Source organism: Apodemus sylvaticus, chromosome 12 (genome assembly GCF_947179515.1).
Source record: "Apodemus sylvaticus chromosome 12, mApoSyl1.1, whole genome shotgun sequence".
Lineage (NCBI taxonomy): Eukaryota > Metazoa > Chordata > Mammalia > Rodentia > Muridae > Apodemus > Apodemus sylvaticus.
The window spans coordinates 62861057-62877670 of NC_067483.1; the positions used below are offsets into that span (position 1 = coordinate 62861057).

A 16614-nucleotide genomic window follows, 5' to 3' on the forward strand; every position below is an offset into this window, starting at 1 on the left:
GCGCACTACCCCCTCCAGTACACTTCTTCCAACAATGGTGCGCCTACTCCAACAAGGCCCCAAGGTGCCGCTTATGAGCCCCTGGGGGCCATTGTCATCACACCACCACAGGCAGAGGTGACAAAACACCAACAATGTTAACATAGCCCCTGCAAATGTGTTATTACCTATTGTTATATGTTTCAGAGTAGTTTTCAGAGTAGAAGAAAGCATGAGCATCCTACGGAGCCTGTGAAGACCGCATAAAGATCCAGAGGGTAAAGACCTGGGCAGCTCAGTACTGATCCACAGTGAAAACTACCACAAAGTAGAGATGGCAGGAGGAAAGGGCAGTAGACTGCAAGATGTAGCACGTGGAGCCAACCAGATGAGGCGAGGGGCGTAGGAGAGTGAGAAGACAGGAAGAAACCATGCAAGAAGCCACAATTCTGACCTTTGCTGAAAACTATAATTGGAGATTTTCAGCCTTTAGCCATTAGTATTGGGGCCAGCAAACATATCGTGTATTCTCCTGAGCTTCATAGGTCGGTTAGTAACAACTCTAGTCTCTGTCTACAAGGTGTGAGTGGCACTACCACGTAGGGAGAGAAGCAGTCACCTCCTGATGAAAATCACCCCCAAGCCCAGCTCTAGAAGCCCAGTGAGCCCTGTACGAGGCAAGTTAGCAAACTGTACCAGTAAACATCATCATCAAAACCGATGAAAAAGGAAAATCTTGGCAGCAGCCAGACCGCAAACATGGCTCAGAGACACACAAGGGTGGTGGGAATGGTCACCAGCATCTTGCGGAAGGGAGGGACACCAGCTTAATCTGGACAGTGACTTAGCTTTCAAGAGTGAAAGTCAGTGTTGTTGAAATACTCTCTTCTTTGCTAGCGTGGCCTGGTTTCTGTCTTTGTTTTTGAGGCCTGATTCTCTGCCTTCCGTTTGATCTGCCCTGTGTTAGGCTTTTACTTGGGCTACTGAGCTTCTCAGTTCCATCTACACTTCCGCTTGAGTTCCTGTCAGTCTCTCTTTCTGCTGAGTTTGGTGTTCAAATCCTTGTGCCTTTTCCAGCTCATCCAGCCTTCTGTTTTCATCCTCCGGGGCGTTCATTCATTCCTCTGGTGTTTATTCCCTTTCTATTCATTGACCTGTTTCTTTGTGTCTTTAACTTTCTTTAATTCTTTGATGGATTTCACCACTGCTCTTTCAAGATCTGTGTCTTGGGAATCGAGGAGGTGTTTCTCATTGGAAAAGATAGGCTTGGTGGTCTTGGAGGAGACCGTGTTTGTGGTTTTGTCATAGTGTTTGTGGTTTTGCAGTGAGACCTGAGTGTCAATTTTTGGTTGTTGGTTTTGAGTCTCATATGAATACCATGAATTTCACACAGCATTTTGTTCTAAGCCTGGATGTTTAGAAGATACAGGCAGGCCTCCCAACTGGGCCCAACTGGGCTGGAGCCCTGGGATGGGGTGGGGTCCAACTGAGAATTGGGGTAAATGTAGGAAGGAGGCTTAGGGATAAGAGGGCAGACTCACCAGGCTGTGCCACAGCGCAGGGTGCTGACTTGGCTGTACTTGGGATGCTGTGACGTGAGGTGATGGAGTCAGATCCTGCAGAGTAAAGGGAATGTTTCCAATATGATTGTGGACATTATATTTAAAAAAAAAAAAAAAAAAAAAAAAAACCTCAGAGACTGCATCTCTGTGGTAAAGATGGACACTTTCCATTCTGATCAGCAAGAAGGCAGGTGGCAGGTGTCACCACTGCTGCACAACACTGAACTGTAAATCCTAACCTAACAGGAAAAAATAGTAAGTCTGAATTGGAAGGGCAGCAGTATGACATCTGTATTCGGGGTAATTTGATCTTCTATAATAGCATCAAAAGGTGAACCGCTCTTAATCCATCCACGCTGGTGGACTTGCTGAGCCCCAGCCCCTTTGATAAGCCTGGATCCCAGGTCCTTGATATTAGGCACCTTTTCACTCACTTATGTGCCACGTGTCTATTTCCTTTGCCCTCATCTATGAATACCTTTCACACCCTGTGACAAAACACCTGTCAGGGGTCTGAGCTCAGTGCATTGCGCACAGACCAGGACAGAATGGAAGCAGGGCTAGCCTAGAACCTCCAAAGGTGTGTCCCAGTGGCCCACCTCCTAAGGTGTCACAGTCTCCTCACCCCCCCCCCCCAAATAGCACCACCAACATGGGACATTATAGTAACCGTGTCTATCCAAATCCGTATCAACATTTGCTTTCTTATTATTGGCTCTTAATAATTACTTGAGTATTTTAGATACCGGGCTTTACTGATAATGTGTTTTGCCAAGTTTTCTTGTTTTAGCTTCACTGTTTGACCAATGTGTTTCACAAAGTACAAGTTTTTAAACCTTAATAAAGACCACTAATTTTTTTTTTCTTTTTGAATCACACTTCTGGCTTGGTTTTGTTTGTTTTTATGCATCTAAAAAAAAGAAATCACTGTCAAAGCACAGGTGCTCTAAGCATGCGACCCTGTTAGCTCTGGGAATTGTTTCCTTTTAAGAGACTCAGTACTTGGTTTGTTCTCTCGTCCTCCCCTCCCTTTTCCTTCCTCTGCCTTCTTCCTCCCAGTTTTCTTAGTTTCAGTTTTATTTAGTTTGCATTTCCTTTACTTATTTTACAGTGTGGGTGTTTGCTGGCATGTCTGTGTACCATGTGTATGCCTGATGCCCACAAAGGCCAGAACAGGGGCTTGGATCCCCTAGAACTAGTATCACTGTTAGATGTGAGCCACCATGTAGGTTCTGGGAACTAAAGCTAGGTCCTCTGGAAGAACATTAAATGTTCTTAACTTCTGAGTCATCTCTCTCCAGCTCCTAGCTTGCATTTCTTAAATGCTGTGTGTGTTCCAACTCTACCCTACCAGTGGGGAATATAATAGGATTAAGTAAAGTAAATTCTTACTTTGCACTTTTTCTTGCATAAAGGAAAGCATTCTCAGACTGATGACAGCTGTAATCTCAGCACTCAGGAGGCTGAGGCAGGAGCACTGCCATGAGTTTGATTTTATTAATTACCTTAAAAATATTACTAGCATTGAAGAATTGTTTGCGAGTAAAATTTTAGTGTCCCTTAGCAAACTGAAGTTTTATAATTTTTCATTACATATTGCATTAGTCCATGTGTCTTTTTCAGTCTTGTCTTTTCTTCCACAGGTATCAGAGAAGAAAGGAAAAGAAGGCAGTAGTGGTTTTGGTGGTCCGGTTGTTAGTTCTCTATATCACGAAGAAACAATCAGGTAATTTCTTTTCTGAATTTTGACAATAGAAGTATGCGTACAACATGCATGCGTATATGTTGTATGTGTACACAGTATCTATATGTATTTTAATCTGGTAATATATAATCTAAAACCTTCTTTCTTCCTCCTTCCCTCTTGTCTTTGTTTGCCCTTTCTTTCTTTCTTTCTTTCTTTCTTTCTTTCTTTCTTTCTTTCTTTCTTTCTTTCTTTCTTTCTTTCTTTCTTTTTTCTTTCTTTCTTTCTTTCTTTCTTTCTTTCTTTTTCTTCCTTCCTTCTTTTCTTTTCCTTTCCTTTCTTTTCCTTTCCTTTCTTTTCTTTTCTCTTCTTTCCTTTCCTTTCTTTTCTTTTCTTTCGGAGACAGGGTTTATCTATATAGCCCTGGTTGTCTTGGAACTCAGTATGTAGAAGAGGCTGGTGTTGAACTCAGAGATCCATCTGCCTCTCCTCTCTATTTGTTGGCATTAAAGGTGTGCACCAGCACCGCTTGCGTATTCATTCCTTTACTTGGATTCTGGGAACAGACTATTTAACAGCCCTATTAGATTATGTGCTGTGTACAAATGTCGAGATCCTTTTTCTTCAACACCATGTAAGTCAGGAAAGAAATCCTGTGCCACTTCCAGAAATCATGGAATAACTCTTTAAGATTGTTACTTTACAAACCAGAAGGGAGAGTGTGTAATGCCTTTATTCTTTTAGTTAACCAAACACTACCTTACTTCCTCATCAGCATCAAATGTTTCAGATGGAAAACCTGGCCTCCCCAAAATTTACTGAAGGGAGTTATCTGTCTTCCTAAAATGAAGAGGGCATTGTACCAGAAAGAGAAACTACGAAGTTTAACTTTCTAACAGATCAGTCACTTACCTATGGCAATGATCTTTATTTGTGTGCTAAATTATGAAAGGGCCCCCAGACTGAAAGCATTTCCAAAATGGCTTGCTGATTATAGTCTCTTTTAGAGTATTGGTGATGTGACTGATCAGTAACTTGGCAGAACAAAAGCCGATCATATATCTCCAGTGAAGTGAGGTAGCACTGTGGGAGAATGTCCCTGAGATAGACAGATGTAAGCTGATGTGAGCCGGTTGATGTTGCGGGGCTTTGGGGGTTCTGCTTGTGGGTTAATAACAAGGACACAAACATCTGTATAGTATAACACTGTTGGCCTGTTTGCTGTGGCAGTCCTTCAGCTACCCCACCTGTTAACCTCACTTCTCCGCCATCGCATCTCCCCATGTGGCTCTCTGTGTTCTGCCTCCCTGCCCTCTGCCCTTCTCTCTGCCCCCACTACCCTAAAGCAATGGCTCTTAGATCAAATCTGATGGCACAAGATAATATCACTTGTTTTTGTAAAGTAGAATTTTTTTTTCCTGAGTATTGGAGGGGAGGAATGTTGAGATAGGGTTTCTCCATGTAGCCCTGGCTATCTTGAAACTCACTCTGTAGACCAGGCTGGCCTCAAACTCAGAGATCTGCTTGCCTCTGCCTCTTCAGTCCTGGGATTACCAGTGTGTACCACCACACCTAATTATAAAGGAGAAATTCTAATTCAGCTCACCTCATTTCTATGCTTCTGCGGTGAGACAGAACATGGATATTGGTCTTCCGGCTTCTTCACTTTTGAATAGTGTTTTTTTTTTTTTTTTTTAATGCTTTTTGTTGTTCCTGTTCATTTTTTGAGACAGTGTCTCTGTTAAGTCTAAAACCTGCTGTCTAAAACCCACTATGTAGACCAGGCTGGCCTCAAACTCAGAAACCCCAAGTACTTTTGTTTCTTGTTGTTTTGTTGGTTTTCTTAAGACAGGGTCTCATTTGGTCCAGTTCTGCCTGAAGTCACTATGTGGTGGAGGATGACCTTGAACTCATGACTTTCCTGCCTCTATCTCCTGAATGCTGGGATCACAGGTATATGCCACATTTGCTTTTCTTAGTACTTTTAGCATTTTCATATATGTATAATAAATACTATTGAGCCAAATATGAACTTTTGCTGTAAGTAAACCTGGTTAGACCTGGCCCTAGTTCACTAATAAAAGTATTAATCTTTTTATATTTCCAGTTTTTATTATCTGCTTATTTATTGTATGTGTGGGAGGTGGGGCAGGTATGAGCTACAGCAGTCATACAGAAACACACATGCTGAGAGTCACTGAAGGTCTGTATGCTGTTACAGACATAGGAATTCTCTTACTACTGCAATAGCTCTGGAAACATAATTAGTCAGGCTTACATTAAGAAAATTCATTTAATTAGTGGAATAATTCTGTTATAATAAACTTAATCATAGTAATTTTTTCCTGTGCTGAAATGTTGCATTATTACAGTAGAGTACCAGGTGTACACTTTTAGAAATTCTTCCTAAGTATTAAAATGTGGTTCAACAATATAAACAGGCTATTTTCTGAAATGTCATAGGTATTTGCATATGGTACTATTACTTTTCTAAGACAAATTGTGCTTTAACTGATGTTATTTACAAATTCTTATCAGAATTGTGTTCAACTGATATGAAAGCAGAAATAAATGTAGAGTTTTAGAAATAACAAATAATAAATGGGTGAAAGGAAAGGTTTTTTTGCATAATAATTTTTTAGGAGATAAAAAATTGCATTTTGCAAAGCCAGACGTGGTGGTGCATGCCTGTAATCCCAGCACTTGGGAGGCAGAAACAGGCAGATTTCTGAGTTCGAGGCCAGCCTGGTCTACAGAGTGAGTTCCAGGACAGCCAGGACTACACAGAGAGACCCTGTCTTGAAAACACAAACAAACAAAAAACAAACTGCATTTTGCAGATTACTTTGAGTATGTTATAAAGGAAAGTCGGCACATTTGAGTAGTTGGATCCATTGCTCCGGCTCTCCTGCTGAAGTTTTGCAGGCGAGCTAAGGGCCCGGTTTTGTTTCCCCCCCCCCCCCCCCATGTCTGTAACAGCATACAGATCTTTGTTTCTGCCATATAGGAGAGAGTATCCCAGAGGCCACGCAGGGGCATCTAGTGCTGAAGTTAGTTAACTGTTCTGTAATAGAAAGGCTATAGTGAGTTTTCAATTAAGTTTATACAACTGTGGATGCCAGATGACAGGCAATCAACTGTGGATTCCACCACTCTAGCTGGAACCTGAGCAACGTACTCATCTGTAGAATGGGGATGGCAGTGTCTGTTTCATACGGTGTTTGTGTGGAATATACCTGTGCACACAAGTGCCCTAGAATAATACCTGGCAGAGCACACATTTCCATAAAGCTGTAAATTTTTAACACTGCTACTCAGCACAGAGGGCACAAGAGACCAAGTGCTGAAAGTAGGAACCAAAAATTATAGGTCGGTCTGCTTACAAAGCAGTGCAAACCGTGTATTTGCAAGAGATTATGGAAAACTAGGGAGGGAAAGCCAATCGTTAGATTTGGAACACATGTAATAATCTTATCATTCAGTTAGCTGTTGTTCTGAGATGAGCTAAATTCTGTTTACTCCCATGTGTGGGGGTACTGTAATGAGCACGGGCTCTGCACATGGTGTGGTCACCAGAATGACTTCAGTGTGCAAACGCCTGCTTAAACATTGAAAAATTAGGGCAAGAATTAAAAACAGAAAAAAGAGGAAAGGTATATTGCTTAGCTTATCCTGCAATAAGATTTGTTCTTCACTGTTATATTTTGTGGTTTGATGCCTCATAATCTGTTAGAATTTTAATTCCACTTACTCAGGCAGCCATCTGGACCTTCTCTAAGCAAGACCAGTCTAGTATACAACTGAAATGATTGATGGGCTCTGGAATTGATTAGTTGTTCTGTGAGACAAATGAAGTGTTTTGGCAGAAAATACCAAAGGTCATTGCTGTGGTCAGACAAAAAAGCATGTAGAATTTCAAAGAGATGTTTGCATTGTTGACTTACAAAGTTTCCATTTTTAAGCAGTAATAATGTTTTGAGACTATTTTGGAAAACAACTTTTCATTGGTTGCTAGTTGTTCTCTAATATTGATTATAAAGTGGAAGAATATAAGTAAAAACTAGGATGAGAATGATTGCTTTATGCTTTGTTGTCTCGGTTAGAATATAAACTAGACTGAAAGCATAGAAGCTTGACACTGATACAGAAACTACTGGGAATATTTTGGAAGCAATGTGTGATTGGATAACAGCAAGACATTGTTTTATTGCTCTTTGTAAGACCTGTTGGTATAAAAATCTACTTAGGATTTTATTCAGAGCCTCACATTGTTTTATACTAACCTGGTTTTTGCAAGTCTGTTTAAGGACTGTCATTGTTAAACATATCTTGTGTTTTAAAGATGGAGTATTTGAATCCTAACCCTTTCATTAGGCTAAGTCATTATGAGACACCACTGTCCCAGTGACAGCACCGTTCTTAGCGCTAAGAGCATCTGTTTGGCTGGTTAGTGTAATCCTTCCCAATTTCACTGTTGCCTGTGATCAACACTGTGTTAACACTTTGGTGATCGGTGATAAATTAGATGACATATGTCTTGTTACAGTCGGGTTGTTCCTTGAGGATACACAAGTGTGTACAGGAAAGTGGGCAGCTCTCTCTTGAGGGTCTGACTGCTCAGAATGAACTTGAGCTATGGATTTATTCAGCCTGTAAAACCTCAGCTGGCATAAATAATTGAGAAAGCAAAGGTTTGTCTGTGGTGCATACCTCAGGGACCCATGGCTCCCTTCCTGCTCTCTACCTCCCTTTCTTATGAAAATGATCCCAGTTGCACTCCCAGATAATAACACACCAAGCAATTAAAAGCCATGGGTGGCTGGAGAGAGGAGAAAAGGTTTAGTTAATGAGCTTTTCCTCTTCCAGTGCCCATGAGAGTCTCAGGAATGACAAGGCGATTAAAGCAGAGAGATAATTATAGATTATGTGAAAATGGTTCCCCGGGGACTAGCAGGTCTTGACATAAACAGTAAGTGTTGTAACAGTCTCCTGGTTCTCCCAGTCTCCCTTTTCTAATGTGCTTCATTTGGCTTCTGAGTTCTCAGTGCTGCGATGCCAGCCAAGCATACAGGCCAATCCACCTGTTTGCAGATCAGCAGCTCTTTGACAAAGAGGCCATTCGTCAGCGAAGCCACTGTCTACCCCTTCATCTCCATACCGGTCCCTCTTCTTTGTTCCCTCCTTACCACTTGTACTCTTCCTGCCTAGCCCTGCTCTCCCTCCTCTCCTGTACCCTCATCTTTAGGTAGTGACTGACAGGCTTACACTTGTGTACAGAGCTTCCTGTGTGTTAATGGACAGCCACATAAAAAGCTAGAGAAAATACCAAGAGAAAGTATTATGTCGGGGCCAAGAGAGGGCTCAGCAGCCGAGAGCATTGATGGTTCTTTTAGAGGTCCTGCATTTGATTCCTAGCACCCACGTGATGGTTCACAACCCCAGTCTCAGGGCTTCTGACTCCCTCTGACCTCTGAGCACCTTGGATACATGGTATACAGACACACATGTAGGCAAACACTCATACGCATAAAATAAACTTTAGAAATTAAAAACTAGAGAGACAGTGTATGCATTATAACTAATAGGAACAAGGTCCCTCACCATCTCATTAAGAATAGTCTTCCTCTTACACTTTCCCCACTCTGCTCAAATCACAGTGCCTTATTTTTATTTTTAAAGGTCTAATTAATATTTATTAGATGGGATGATTGATAATGATAATGTCTAAATATGATAAATTATCCTACCTTAAAACATAGGTTAAATTATTATGTATTTTAGATAAGATCTGACATTGCCCAGGCTGGCCTTGAACTCTTGATCCTTCTGCTTCTACCTTCTGCTTATTCTGCAGCTAATATAATGACACCATCATCTATTGACTGTTTATACTCACAATCATATTATGCTATATGCTATTTCACTTTAATTTTCACAGTGGCTTTATTAATGTAGATGTTAGTGGTATCCAAGGTGGTATCCAATACAGATGAGGACACAAATTCAAGGTTGTGTTACTTGTTCAAGGTCAGTGTAGTTAGCAGCTCTCTAGTTTCTGTATCCCACTGGACCCTGAAATGGTTGAGGAGACGGTGTAATTTTAAAGTAATGAAATGGAATTTGACAGTTGGTATTCTAGTACTATAATATCTTCAGCTTTAAATTAAATACTTTTTCCTTTCAGCATTCTTGAGAATATACTTCCCTAAAAAAATTGACACTAGTCTCATTTATTACTAAACTGGTGATGCTTCCTTTGTATTGTTTTATTGATTTTAAACTCAAGTTAATGGTTGGAAATGTTAACTGACCCTTCAGAGACGCCTTTTAGCAAAGCAGGTGTGTCAAGTTTTCAGGTGAGGGCACTGATTTTCCAGGATGGATCAGAATTTTTATTTTCTTAGATACATTTAAAGTATCACAATTTTCCTTCAGCTTTGTTAAGAGGCAGATTTTAAAAGGTAGTTAGTAAAATCGTAGTTAAATAACTGTTCCAATATAACTAATTATCTTTAATCAGTAGGCAACTTCCAAATATCTATTTGAAGTGTGGGGTTTTAAGAATTATTTTAAGAGTAACACTACAACAAACCAGACAGTTTGTAAGTGCTTTTAATCTTAGGGCAGTATGCCTTTAATGTGATCACTGTTGAAACTGTGTTTGCCTCCACTGGGTCTTGCAACAGAGTATTTCAGGAGGGAGCTATGTCTTGCAGGATTTTCCTGAGGCTCACAGTACAAACTCTCAGTGATGGTCTTTAATAAAATTAAGGCTCAAAACCAGTATTCTGTAGGGCAAAATTAACATTTAAGATTTTAATTACATATTAAACAGAAGCAAGAATTTTTAATATGCTGAATTAATCCTCATTAGGAGTTGACTTTACCCATCAGCGTTGCTAAAGCCATTAACAGTATTCTCCTTCCAGAAAGACATCGGTGAGCTATGTGAAAATGTGCCAGAATGTTTGCTTGTAAATATTTCCTGTTGTTGTTCTTTGACTTTGGCTTATTTTAGCACAGCAAGGGGACGGCATCTGCAGCAGTGCTCTGCCCCTGTGAGTGCTCACTCACCTCAGTGCTGTAGTAGAGCGCTCTGCCCCGTGAGTGCTCACTCACCTCAGTGCTGTAGTAGAGCGCTCTGCCCCGTGAGTGCTCACCCACCGCAGTGCTGTAGTAGAACGCTCTGCCCCGTGAGTGTTCACTCACCTCAGTGCTGGAGTAGAGCGCTCTGCCCCGTGAGTGCTCACCCACCGCAGTGCTGTAGTAGAACGCTCTGCCCCGTGAGTGTTCACTCACCTCAGTGCTGTAGTAGAGCGCTCTGCCCCGTGAGTGCTCACTCACCTCAGTGCTGTAGTAGAATGCTGAGTGGTGTGGGACAGCATGGCTTCCCCTGCCGTTGTCTTTCCCACTGATTTGCTGCATTGGCAGCGCGCAGGCGCTTAGGATGGGTCGCCCTGTTGTCTTGCTTCCTCCGCTAATGTTGCTGGTATCCCAACACCTTGCCATGGACAGCTGCTTCTTCCTTCGGTCATCCAGTCTTTTTTATTTTACTTTTTATTTTATTTATGAGGTCTCATCTGCAAGCTCACCTTCTAATGCTTTCTTTGACCATCCTTATTGTTATTTATATTTAATTTGATTTTAAATTCACAAGAGATCATATATGTATGCTTATGGGGTACATTGTGTTATCTTGATTTGTATATGCATTATAGAAAGAGTCAAGTTAATGTCCCTGTCACTTCACTGATATGTCACCGCTTGAGGTGTAGACTTAAAATTCTAGTGGTTTTATAACACATAAGAGCTTATGTAAGTGTGCTCACCCCGCTGTGCAGTAGCTCTCTAGAATGTGTTCCTCCAGTGTAACCAGACTTTGTTGCTTTAACCAATATCTTCGTTTCCGACCTGCCCTCCCTCTTCTGGTCTGAGGTAACCACTCTTACTAAATTTATGTGAAGTTTACCTTTAAGATTCCACCAAAAAGTGAGGTCATACAGTACCCTTCTGTGTTAGATTTCTTTCCCTAATCATAGTGTTTTAATTACGTCTCTATTGCTGTGAAGAGACACCATGACCAAGGCAACTTGCCTTTGAGTTTTTTGAGTTCTTTATACATTTTGGATATTCTTTATTTTGGTAGCTGACTCCTGGCTACTGACCACTCCTGTGTAGAATACTGGGTCAGAGCAGTGGTGACCCAAGCAACTTTTTGTAGTGCCTAAGGATTTCAGGAAACATTTCCAGTGCTTAATAATTGGGAAATATATGATTTTTACTTTCTATAAATGATACAATTTTTATAATAAACCTCACTTCAAAAATGTGGCTAATGAAATTTATATAAGGTAATAATTCTTTTCTTTAAAAAAAACATGACTGTTATCATTGAAAAAATTGGAAAAAGGGTGCATACGATCCTATCCTCCAAATGCATGTGAGTCTTCATTGTCTCAGAAGTTAAAGCAATATTCTGATCTTGATTAAAAAGTATGTGAGTGAGCTCTCTATAAAGAAAATTTATATACATTTTCTCATTTTTCATCTCCATCTTCATTTAGAACGAATGTGTTTCTATGTAGTCAACATATTACCACATTTCTCTACAACAAAAATATGTATATAAGTTGAAGTTTTCTGTAAGCAACGTCAGTGTTTTAAATATTTTTTCTATTTGAGCTACCTTTTTAATTATTATATCTGTATATTTGATCAAAATAACTCATATTATACATTTTGTTAAATAATTAACTATACATGCTTTTTTAAAAAATCAATGGAAACCTCTCTGAATAAGATGAATGAGCCTTGAGAAATAGTTTAATTTTTTCCTCTGTGAGGTGTTAACCAGGATCTCTGGGGACTTGGCAGGTGTGCATCACTGAGCTGCACCTCAGGCCCAGACCATGGCCGAATGAGAAGGAACAGCCCTCGGCAGGCAGCCTGTGTCAGTTTCCTCTCCTTCATTCTCTGCTGTCAGCCACGAGTAGGTCCTAAAACCAGGTTTCAACCATCTCTGTTCTTGGTAGCAAGGTTTCTTGGAGCACAGCAACTAATGAAGTTTTTTATTTCAAACTTCCTTAGTGTATCAAATAGAACTTCTTTTAACGAAAGAGTAAAAGATTAGTTGAACTAATAATAGTCATTTGCTACACCTAGTCAAGTCTTTTGGCTATATTTCTTAGAGATGTAACATAATGCCAGAGGCAAATGCCTTTTATAAACCAAGAAGAGAATGTTTGAGTGAAGAAAACACGGGTTGAAAGGGATGAAATTCTTAGCATCGGAGCCCTGTGGGCAGAAGAACAAAGTGGGAGGTGTTTACTTAGGAGAAGCTGGGGACAGCTCCCTTAAAGGGCCTGGCCTGCGCATCCCCTAGAGGTCTGGGCCCCTGCTTTGAGTAATTAACAACATTTGTTTGTGTCTTTTTAAATAAGGTCTTACTTTCTTTGGGTTTTAATCCCTCAAATATCTCCCATTATCTCTTTACTAGAGTACTGTGTTATATATCAGTCTCCAGTTGCTTAATAAATAATTTGGAGTAAAGTGAAATGTTAGCTGAAGACTAGATTTCTGATTGGGCACCATAAGTGTATTTTTAATTTTATGAGCTGAGTGGAGTAGGAACTGCATGGACTTGATGGGTCTCACCAGGAAGCATACTTGAAGACAACCTTGGACAGGAACAGGTAGTCTGCAGAAAATGGTATAGACAGCAGTTTTAGGAATGGCTCTCTCCTGTGATCAGATGAAAGAGCTGTGTCAGTCAGCTTTGCATTGCTGCCACAATACCTGTGGATAAATGAAGTAAGGAAGCCAAGGTTTGCTCTGGTGCACTTGCCAGCTCACGATTGCTACAGGCGGGACACTGCAAGTCGTGACAGCAGGAGTCTGTGCTCTTTACCCCATGGCAGCCGGGAAGAGAGGGAGGCCAGACCCAGGGACAGAGTTTATCCTTCAGAGATACCCTCCTCAGCCACGCTCCTCCAGAGAGCTCCAGCCTCAGAGTCCATTCTGCTCGCACTGGTCAGTAGGCAGTTCCACTGATAAAGATTAGTCCACGCCCCTTTCAAGACCTCCAGCAGCCAGAAACTGAGCCTTCACATAAGAGTCATTTATGGATACTAAATATTCAAACTGTAACAGTAGTCATATTTTAACATCATCCCCATTAGAGTGTGTCCTTATATTTCAGATGAATTTGAAAGGTGCAGCAGGTTCTCTTCTCTTTAGGTATAGTAATATATTTTAAACATTTGGAGTAATCTTAGAAAAGGTGACTTTTTGTCTATGCTTGGAAAAAACTTCATTCACCAAAGAAGAAAAAGATTATTAAGTAAAAAATCATAAGAGAAAGGGAGATAAATCAGAAGATGCAGAAAGGCACTAATTAATACTCCTAAGGTCTACACTGTATCATAATAAGGCTTAGGGTCATGGTCACTTGCCATCCCATTTAAGAGATGACATACGAGGGTAATTGTTTTGGAGGACTTCACAGGAGACTGCAAGGCTGAGGCAGGAGGATTACAGATTTGAAGCCAGCCTGAGCTACATAGTGAGATCCTGTTTGCAGGAATCAAAGTGGTTAGGGGCAGAGTGTGGGAATGGTTTGATTTGTTCTCTCGTAAATAAAATAGTATTTTACTGTATTAATATATGTATATATTTAACAAATAAGGCCAAGAATATCTTTAGGTTTTTTTTAATATTAGACACTTGGCTTTGTACCACATTTGCAGCAATTTTATTAAAGTTTTTATAGTTAAATTGTTATTTTAGATGCCTCTGCCTTACCTATTTAGCACTAAAAACTGCCTATTATAAACAGGTATTAGATTTTAAAATGTCTACTGCACTTTAGAAATTCCCATACCAAACCAAATCATTGATGTAGGTAATACATCTAAGAGACTTAAATAACTGTTAGACAAGATACCCAGTTGGGTGTCTGGTGCTGTTCCGAGTGCTAAGGTGCAGCCATGCATGTGCCCAGGAGCTTGGGTTCAGAATGCAGCACGCTGACCGCCCTCTCCCTGTGAGTAACCCTTGCACATTGCCAGGTGGTGGTGGCCCGGTGGCCTCCGGCTTCCAGTCCGTGCCCCACCACCAGCTCCCCGTTATTCCCAAGTCAAAATAGTTGTTCCAGAGACTACGTGTCATTATGACTTAAGATGATGCAATCATTTTCTCCAACAGTTGAGATTGTTGCCTCTTGAATTCCAAGGGCCCCTGCTGTTCCCAAACTGAAAATTGAAATGTTCTTTTTAACAGAAGTAATATTAACATTGGTAGCTAATTATAGCTAAAATAATAGTATATACAGCCATAATTTTAAAAACAGACTTTTCTAGGGTTTGGCCTCAGTTTTCCATAGTTTTGTTTTAAGGATCTAAAGCACACTTTGATTTCTGTGGTAGGATGCAACTTTAATCTCAGCACATCAGAGGAAGAGGCAGGAGGCTCTGAGTTCAAGGCCAGTCTGATCCATGGAGCCAGTTTCAGGATAGCCAGGGCTACAGAGATATCTAGTTTCAATAATAATAATAATAATAATAATTTAATTTGGGAATATAAAAACATTCCTTTATACATATTAGAGATGTTCATTTTTATATTCTAAGTTACTTATTGCCATTTTATGAGCCACTAATCCAGAAAAATGCACAAAAATGCATTGCAGGAATAATTTTATATAATGTTTTTAAGGTTTTATTTATTTTTATTTTATGTGTGCATAGATGTTTGCCTGAATGTGCCTGTGCACTGTATGCGTGCAGTGTCCATATAAGCCAGAAGAGATACCAGATCCCCCGGGCCTGGAGTCAGAGACAGTTGTGAGCCATGTGGGTGCTGAGAATTGAACCCAGGTCTGCTGGAAGAGCAGCAGGTATTCCTAGCTGTTGAGACAACCCTCCTGCCCCAGTTTAGGTAATATTTAGAGAGCTTGTAGGCCTCATACTGAAAGAGTCTGCTGTAAATTCTGGAATGGACTGCGGCTGACATAATTGGAAATATATTTAAAAACCAGCTGCTCTGAGTGAATTCTATCTTACATCTTAACTGTGTGTGCATGGGGTGTGGCATATGCACTTGAGTGCAGGCGTCACAGAGACCAGGTATGTCGGATGCCCCTGGAACTGGAGTCCCAGCTGGTTGTAGGCTGCCAAGAACTGAGCTTGGGTCCTCTTCAAGAGCAGGCAGTGTGCACTCCTGACTGCTGAGCCATCGCTCCAGCCCGCAGCTTTGTTTTTACATTTGATAAAGGTGGCATTAGTTACAAGATTATTTAACCTCTCTGTGCCTGTCAAGTGAGGTTGTCTAAAGAACAAGGACTGGGAGAAGGGAGTGGAGAAAGGGCTCGCCTCACAAGCCTGCAGACCGATGTCAGCCTCCAGGCCTAGGGCAGCTGTGGCATAATCCCAGAACTCCAGATGCAGAGGCAGGAGGTCTCTGGGGCAGCTGGCCAGCCGACTTACGGAGCTGGTGAGCTCTGGGCTCAGCAGGTGACCCTGCCTCACGTAAATGAAAGAACAATCGAGAAGGACATCCACACACGCACCCGCCTTCACACAGTTGTGCCCTCACTGTGTAGGAGTGAACGCTTTCACACATATACAGGCAAAAAAAAAAAAAACAAAACAATAAGGACACATGCTCAACTATGTTCATAGCAGCCCTATTTGTAGTAGCCAGAAGCTGGAAAGAACCCAGGTGTCCTTCAACGGAGGAATGGATACAAAAAAATGTGGTATATATATACAATGGAGTACTATTCAGCCATTAGAAACAATGAATTCATGAAATTCTTAGACAAATGGATGGAGCTGGAGAACATCATACTAAGTGAGGTAACCCAGACTCAAAAGATCAATCATGGTATGCACTCACTGATAAGTGCATATTAGCCTAGAAACTTTGAATACCCAGGACATAATCCACAAATTAAATGATGTCCAAAAAGAATGGAGGAGGAGTGGCCCCTGGTTCTGGAAAGACTCAGTGCAAGAGTATAGGGGAATTCCAGAACAGGGAAGTAGGAAGGGGTAGATGGAATTACAGGGGGACAGAAGAGGGCTTTTGGGACTTGCGGGGAGTGGGGACCAAGAAAAGGGGAAATCATTTGCAATGTAAATAAAAAAAAGATTAAATGAGTTTCCTCATGTGATAAATATTTAGAATAGCACTTCCCTCACTCTGCTCCCTCCAGATTGCCATGTCACACAGTGCTGCTCTAAATGAAACACCCGGTCACAGGAATGTGCTGTCAGTGTGTGAAAGTGACCGGGCAGGGCAGGGTACAGAAAGCCCACTGCCAGGCAACTTCAGAGCAGGGGAAGCCTTTCCTACAAGGACCATAGTTAATGTAGTCCTTTTAGGATTCAT

The 16614-nt window shown here is 41.1% G+C and overlaps 1 protein-coding gene across 2 annotated transcripts in view; it reads left to right on the forward strand.

Annotated features, from left to right (window-relative positions):
• Acbd6 (acyl-CoA binding domain containing 6) overlaps positions 1–16614 on the forward strand; it is a 136739-nt gene that overhangs the window by 40353 nt on the left and 79772 nt on the right. For both annotated transcript variants that reach the window (XM_052199999.1, XM_052199998.1), the window contains exon 4: positions 3185–3267. In XM_052199999.1, coding sequence (XP_052055959.1) covers positions 3185–3267 — 83 coding nt within the window. The remainder of the gene's footprint in view (positions 1–3184; positions 3268–16614) is intronic.